General features: G+C 42.4%; 1 protein-coding gene across 1 annotated transcript; it reads right to left on the bottom strand.

The window, feature by feature from the left end:
- Positions 1-4,618: 4,618 nt before the first annotated feature.
- Positions 4,619-8,122, bottom strand: LOC307038831 (fibronectin type III domain-containing protein 11-like; the record flags this gene model as incomplete). Its single annotated transcript, XM_079680507.1, has 2 exons — positions 4,619-5,368; positions 8,018-8,122. 2 exons carry the CDS (start codon positions 8,120-8,122, stop codon positions 4,619-4,621), a joined length of 855 nt encoding a protein of 284 aa, XP_079536633.1.
- Between the last annotated feature and the right edge of the window lie 467 nt (positions 8,123-8,589).

The raw sequence follows: 8,589 nt of genomic DNA on the forward strand, positions 1-8,589 counted from the left end.
CAGATTAATGGTTATCAAAGTACAAATATCCAAAATCAGTTCAGTAACGGTTTTCAAGGGGACTTATCTCTCATTCAGAACAATGGAAACCTTTGTTCTCTGGACGCCTCGTTAGCTCAAATATAAACATGTCATGGAACATGACATGATGATGTCATAACACACAGGTGTTCGTGTTTGAGCTAACGACGTGGTCACTGGACTTTAACAGACTGTCTGAGCCTATTCTTTTGTATCTGATGGAGACTTCATACTGACTTCAACATATTCCACCTATTTTATACATTATTGGTGACACACAGCTGTCGTCGTTAGCTGAAATATAAACACCTGTGTCATGGAACACGATGATGTCACATTGAAAGGTTTGGTAAGGATGCAGCCATCAACGCATCTAAGAGTATTATGGGATGTCATCAAATGCCGTTGCCATGGCGACATACCACTCGCCATGAAACACGATGTCGCAATAACTCCTATGAAAAGGTTCAAAAGGTGCTCAAACTTCACATGTGTGCTAACAGTCCAGCCGTGAAGACATCTACGGGACATGCCATTGCCATGGCAACACAATGCTCACCATGAAACAAGGTTTTCTCATAACTTCAGTGACAATGCTCCAAATGGCCCAAAACTTCACATGTTTGGTAACGATGCAGCTATCAACGTATCTAAGCGTATTATGGGATTTCATCAAATGCCGTTGGCATGGCGACAGATCATTTGCCATTAAGTTAGTTCAAAAAAAGTTTGCGGTTCAAATATTCTGCTGCTTCTCCGAGCCTTTTTACTTTCTTTTCTTCTCTCATCACACATTCAAGCCCCCAGTGTTCATGTATCATTTCAATCTAAATTCTTCACTTTCTGCTTAAGGCCCTGACACAACAGGCCGATTTGGCCGTTTTCGTTAGTCGGAATACGAAGTGTGTCCAGTCGCCCAAACTCAATTTGGTGTGTCCCGCACCGTCGGCCGTGACACGCTTTATTTGGACTGCCTGACCCGATGCATGAATCGGCCATGCATCGGGTCAGGCAGTCAGACCAAGCAATCACTCTGATTGGCTGTTCAGCGAATCAGTGCATGAGAAGCGAAACGGAAGTGAGGGACGTAAACAAACGATTTAAGAAGGCACGCACAGACACGCACATTTTCATCTCATCATGGCGATCTGGAATGACGGAAATGATGACCTGCTCATCACCTTGATCCAGGAGAGGCCAGCTCTGTACGACATCACAGAGGAAAGGTACTCAAACCGAGTAGTCAAAAACCGGACTCTGGCGAGAGATTGAATCGCAACTTGGCTTCTCGGGTAAGATTATCTTTTTCATCAATTGAGCTCTTTAGCAGATACTGTTGGCTTTTTATTGTTTGCCAGCGTACAGTGACGTTAACGTGAGATGTAATTTGTTATTTCAACCTTGTGTTTTGTTGTTATCTTGTTGCTAGCTGTGCAGTTTGGCACTGCATATAGATATGAATTGGATATGCTAACTAGCCACAATGCTTACATAGTTTATTTGTGTGCTTCAGAGAAAGAGCTGAGGAACAAGTGGGATTCTCTGCGAACCCAGTACACCCGGTACAGGAAACTTGCCCCTTCAGGTAGTTGTGGAGCACAAAGGACTGGCAGACAGCAGTGGATCCTGACCAGGCTGCAGTTTTTAGAGCCCTACACAAGAAGGAAGGAGAGTACTTCAAACCTCACCATCACGGTAACTGTTTTATTTGTTGAGTACAAATAAGTGTTTCTTGCTTCTTTCATTTACAAAAACATTATTTTCATTCATTTGGTGGTTACAGTGGTAAATATAACAATAACGTAATAATATATATATTATTGTATTATAATTATTGATGTGCTCATCACCTTAATGTTGCAGCTGGTAAAGGAGGAGCTAATTTAAATTACATGATATACTGCTGGGTAGCTTATGAAATTCACCATGGGATCAATAACGCTTTTATCTTAACCTATAATAATACATGATAAATATGTCTTGATTATATTTTGTAGTGTTCTAAATCTTCTAGAAGTATGCCTTTAGCATCTGAATAGAGCCATCACAATGTGTTTACAATGTACCTCTCACACTTGACCACACCCCAAACTAATGGCACACACATTTCAGGGTATTGTTTTGTTATGAATGCTTAGTAAACAGTTTTAAGAAGCCATGGTATTAAATCCAACTAACTGTGAATTTATTTAAAAAAGATTAAGGAACGTCCGGTGGCTGCAGAATCAACCCCCGGTGGCACCAGCAGTGAAACCTCGACCAGCACCACCGAGGAGTCCTTCCACTTTGATCTGCACCACACCGGCACCGCTCGGAGAGAGGCCAAGCACACTCAGCACTCGAAGGCCTCGGGCGAAGCGCAGGATGATGATACTAAATGAGATACTGTCTACCGCTGTTCATTGTTCAAGATTGAAATGAAAATGGGCAAGCCGGTTTTCTGCCCCTCTATTCACATGTAGCCTTTCATACGTGATGGTTTCTTCATTCTCTAACTTTTGTGGAGCATAACTATAAAGTTGCAGGATTAGTCTCAATATAATTATAGTATGTCTTCACTTGAAGTGCTCATTTTATCCTTCATTCATGTATTTTATATTCTACTAACACTGAATCAAACCATAAACAAGGTAGCCTGTTGGGATTACTATATATATATATATATAAAATATATCTGCATTATTTTATCCCACTTTATCCTTTGCTCTTGCTGCTTGTTTGACACTGATTTTATATCTTATTTCTTATTGATGTAAAGTACTGTGATGTGAATGTCTCTGCATGGGCACTGATTAACTGAACTGAAACAGGTGTGTTAATCAGCGGAGGGACTCACAGCTGGGAAACTGACAGCTGATAGAGAAAAGGCAGTGGAGAACTGTGAATGGAGTTTGGAGGACGCTACATGTGACTCGGCACTCTTTTAGGTGGGAGGGTGTCGTTCGCAGCGGACAGAGCTGCCGGCGACGAAGACAGCCAGACAGGAAAGACGTTCGAGTGTAAGGATTGGGAGGCCTGTTACCTCCTATAGATAGTCAGGGCCGGGGTTTTAGTGAGTGCAAGCCGCGATCCCTCCTTATGCACGGCAGTGCCCAAGCAACACGGACACCAGCTGTGACTTAGTTCACGTCGTCCGGCGAAGCCCATCCCCGGGGAGTTGGACGGCGTCCCAAGCGTAGACCCCAGGGGTGGGTCTCGCCAACTGGCGAATTATGTATACTCATTTATATTGTTGTATGTCGGATTTTAGAAGTATTTTACAGTGTATGGAAGGAGAGCAGCAGGGGAGAGGCTACCACGAATTGGAGCCCTCGCCCTAAATTGTTGGTTGGGTCATTGCAGTGTGGGTGTGCTGTGTGTGTTCATAATTGCCTTGTTGTGTGCCTCCGGCAGAGGCTGTTTGCATGCCGTGTTCTTAGTGTGGTGTGCCGCGTTAAATGCTAGTAAAACTAGCCCTGCTGAAGTGTATTTAAAAGTGGACTCCACAGTCTAGTGGGGGTTTCTGGAGCCCCGTGGACTCGCTTCCCCTTGTTCTCTCCTCTCCTCTTACCAGTGAACTGTTGTGGGTAAAATAAAGATTGTTCTATATTTTGTACAAAGCTGCCTCTGTATTTATTAGAAGGTTCTGACAAAGTGGTAGTGTTTCCTGCCACACCTGAGCGAATCCAATATATATTACAGTACCTTCATACACACAACACAACATTAGAATGAGCTTTTATCAACGCCTACATGATGATAATCTGTCAACATGACAGGAAAATCCACATGACATTAATACAGAGCGGGCAGAACCCAAATCTAGCTTCAGTGCCGGAAAATGGAACGCACACGCTATTTGTTGTTTGTTTATATCACGCAGCCTGTTCTTCTTCTCTGTCTTCCGGTTGTTGCCTCTTTTGAATGACGAATACACACTACCGCCGCCTGCTGGTAAGGAGAGTTATTGCCACTCACGCACTGAAGTCTTTGCGGTGTGTTCCCGTGCGACACATGGCCAAGACGCAGGAGAACACGGCGACGCAACAGCCGGCGTCGGTGAGTCCTCTGGTGACTGCTTGGTGTGTCAGGGCCTTTACACATTACATTTCAGCATAGCAGTTTAGCGTCATCTTTTCAGCATAAAGCATTCCCACTAGCAATTTCTTCAGGAATTGCATTCTCTAGTTAATAAATTGCTATTTAGCCTAAGGAAGTGAGGTCACTAAACTTCAAATACACAAACACTTAGACAGAAGATGATAAAGATCAGGAACAAAATCTATACAGCTGGGGTGTCGAGGTGTCAATCAAAGACTGTTTTATGTCTTTGCCCAGGTTTGCTATCCTCTAGGGTTAAGGTTTATATTTATGTGCATCAGAATCCTACCTTTTAGATGCTTTGTGTTCGATTTCAATTTTTTTACTAGATTTTTTTTCCAAGATCCAAGTTATTTGACCAACCATTCTATCAAGACATTAACACAGTTTTAAATTCAAGCTATCCTGGGGTTAATTTATTTGCAATGAAACTTGTTACATACATTTTTCTTTGTAAATAAAAACAATCAGTGAATTATCGTCATTCCCTTCATATCTAGAAGGGGACATGTAGCTCTTACTTGGAAATATCCAAGGTCTTCAGGATAATGCTGTCCATCCACAGTCCATACAGCAAGTTTACAGCATTTACTCTTATGACAGAGAACTTATAGTTCCTGTCAGGTTCCAGGAGGCTGAGCTGTAGGTCATACGACTGGCATGCATATATAAGTTTGGCATTGTCAGCAGTCGTTGGATGACAGCTTTCTATGTGGATCTCAAACATTTGGTACAGCTCCTTAGACGACACGCATGCAACTTCCCAGAACAGATGCACACCGTCGGATAACACACTGGACTTGACCCGGTCAAAAATCACCGGCATCTTGAACGAAACCAACGCACTAAGCTGGAGAGTGTGAAGGTTGCCTGTATTTGTGGCAAGCTGGTTCTGCAGGTTTAGTGGGCCGCAATTCCGAGTCAATCTGGTATCAAAATCGTGCACGTGCTGCCGCGTCTGCTGGATCTTCTGCTGCATGGAAGCTGCCATGTCACTGTCCACCAAACCCTGTTTATACTTCATGATGAAGGCCTCCAGCTCCCGGCAGCTTCTGTTGATCACTTGGTACAGCTGTCCCATCACAGTGAGCAGGAGCGTGACCTGCGTCCGGCCCAGAGCCATGGCCCGCTGCAGCCTCCGCTCGTCAGTCAGAGAGCACACCGCGGTGTCCAGAGGCTGCTGCCCCTCTGCAGCTGGCACTTCATCCAGTCGGATCTCTAAGTAGAACGAGCTTCTCTGCAAAAGCCGCAGCTTTCTGTGCATCACCTTGGAAATACATCACATAACCTGGTATGTGCTCAACATTTCATGATGACATCACTCAGACAGTTCATTTTTCACTATTGAATGTTTTTACTCCTGTAAACCCATACAGGTGTTTCAATCAACGGCTACTAAGACCGTAGTCAGGCTGATTTTGGGTGTAGCCAGGAAGCCTTTGAACAAATAACTATAAGTTTACAATATACAATATCCTACCGCTAAAAGGCAAGTGAAGGAGCTGTCAATCAAACACAGGCCCAATTCCAATCCACCCCCTACACACCCTACCCCTACACACTACTCCTCCGTTTGCACGTTCGCACGGAGGGTTTGCCACATTAATTGCTGTTCCAAACCAACAAGTGTGGAGGGGGAGTGGGTTATCAAGCCCTCAAACAGCGAGTCTGCATCGGTCCTGACTTCACCTAGTGCCCTATCTGACCGGACTCAACGCTGTGTGTGTCCGTAATGAAACACGTTGTTTACAAGTAGTTCCAGCAAACATCCACTGATAAATTGCGATGTTAACAACCTCATGATAACCTCATATTTTCTTTTCTTAGGATCATACCTGTGTTTAGTGTAGAAAAAGGTACATGTGTGCATTTTATTATAAAGTTGTGTATATTTACAGACTGTTGCAAAAACTAAAAAGCTTATAAACATAAGGTATAAAACTAAAAGAGCTTTACAAAAAAGTAACACAATTAAAGATGTTTTATTTTAGTTATTAATTAGATTTTTTGACTAAGAGATGCTGATTTCAAACCGTTGTTACATACAGTTACGGCATTTCGTGTTTCTGCCGGAGAGAGGGGAGTTTGTCCCAAAGGTTGAATGGTTTAATCTATACCAAATAATTAAAAAAATGTTCCTAAGTAATGTGTTTCATATCCTAAACTTATAAAGTAACTAGTAAATAACTCTGTAAAGTTGAGTAAAAAGTACAAAATGTGCTTCCAAAATGTAGCGCATTACAAGAATAAAGTAGTATAAAATGAAAGTACCTCAAATGTGTACTTAATTAAGTACTTTGGTAAATGTACTTAAATACTTTCCACCATTGTCTAATGGACCTTTAACAGTGTTAACAGTTGAGGGAACAGATGCCTCTCATGGAGGATATGACAGGGTCCAATTAGAGCTCTGTGAATGAGCCGAGTCCAGTGGGACCAGCAGGACTTCGCCTGTTGATGTGAATCATTTATGGGTTCAAAAAGCCTAAAGCATTCAGAGTTGTCATTGTCTTCACAAGAAATTAGTTTATTAACGTTGGAATGCTTGTGTTGGTCACATAGCCGTGGGAACATGTTTCAAATGGGGGGGTGCTGTGGGGATGACACCAGGGCCGGTTCTGACCAATTTGCTGTCCTATATGCAAGGTTTTAGCTGGCAATGAAAAACCTACTTTCCCCCCGAACTAGGCCGATAGGAGGGGGAGATTTGGTTTCACACCAAAAAAATCTTGACTAAAGAGTTCGGGGGGACTAGGTACAGGGGACAAGTAGCGGCTAAGTACTTGGTCTGAACTCTTTAGTCCCTCGAACTGTTCTAGTAGATCGCGTTCTCTCCGGAATAAGTCCCTGAGGGAGGATTAGGCTAATGAAGCCTCTGACGTCTCTTCTTCTTCTTCTGCTTTGGGTTTACTGGCAGGCAACAAACAAATTCACGGCATATATTGCAACCCGCTGTACATGAGGCGTCTGTTCATCTTCCTCAGACATGATGGAGTTGACTGAAGTTGTGGTTTTTGTGCTCATGTTACCACCAGAAGCGTCAACACCTGAAAAGGTTAGCGCGAACTAGGCCCAGATCCTTTTTTGTGTAAAACCAAATGTCCCCCCCCTATTGGCCTCGTTTCGGGGGGAAAGTACTCCGGTGTGCAAGCTCTAAATGAGGACTTTCTTGTTCCAACACATTACATTTTTTTTTGCTGACTTCTATCCAAAACCACTTACTGCTAATAAATCATGGAGGTACAAATTAAGTGATTCAACAATCCTGCATTTTCTGTCGCATATAGTTGAGTTTTGAGTGCTAAAAACTTGAAGGTAAAAACTTCCATAGACCTTAGGAACAGTGGAAAGGTGGAATCATGTGACACACTGAATGTGCATCAAGTTCTGGTGACATCACTCTTACTGAAACATGTCAAAAACTGGTTTACAAAGACAGTTAGTGAAGACATCCATGATGAGGACACAACTTCAGTCATTTTCATCTGGAGCCATCATCAGGTAAAAATGTAAATGCCCACAATACTTTGGTCAATGACCATATTATAATAGTAAGAATAATAATAATAATGCTAATAATTTCCCTCAGGCACATGTTCATGTTAGTCATGTTCCAAAGCTTGCCGCTGTATTTACTCCCTCCATCTGACAGGAGGGAGCCTCGTTGAGCTGCGAGTTCACTCCGTCACGGAGTGGGAGTGGGTAGGGTGTGGTTTGGAATTGGGCCACAGTCTGCGCACGCCCACACATACCCGTGTGGGTGGACTATGGGTGTGGAGCGGCCTTAAACGTACTTGTGCTCGTTAAAGGCCTCGATTTAATTTAATATATGTTTTAAAATGAAGATTCATATTACAAAAAAAGTAATAATACAGAAGTACATTGCTCATTCTGATTTACATTGTAATATACTTACCTTGACGGAGCTGTCACTCAGTACGGTGCTGCGCAGATGAAGGATTTGGTTACAGAGGTCTGGGAGGGTCCTGATCTCCTGAGCTGCAAACTTCACTTCTTCCATGGTAACTGTTACACACATTCACATCATTCATGTACAGGTTGTGGGTTGAATGCAAAATGCAGGCAATCAAAACAAATTGTGTCAATGTTTGGCTTTGCATTTCATCTGCAAATGTATTGTTAGAGCATTTTCTAAGAGAGCTGTGAACGTTTTTCTTCTTCCATATATAATCGACCAATACTGTGGGAATGTGTAAAAATGAAAATGTGGTAGTGATGTTTACAGACAGAGGTTGGTTTCTCATTTGTTTTGCCTTTTTTAATTAATAAGAAAAAAATAAATGCTTTGGGTCGTTATCGTTCTAACTTTTAAAACTGTGTGATGGTGGAAAAAAAATCGATAATTACAAGTGAGACTTTTTAGGCTTTATTTTCTGAAGCTTTGATTAAGGTCTTATAATGTTTTTTCGCAAGTTTCAAAGTTATAAAGTCAGTCACAGAAATATAGCCAGAAGAAGAAGATAAGGT

Source organism: Notothenia rossii (genome assembly GCF_949606895.1).
Source record: "Notothenia rossii genome assembly, chromosome: 5".
Taxonomy (NCBI): Eukaryota; Metazoa; Chordata; class Actinopteri; order Perciformes; family Nototheniidae; genus Notothenia; species Notothenia rossii.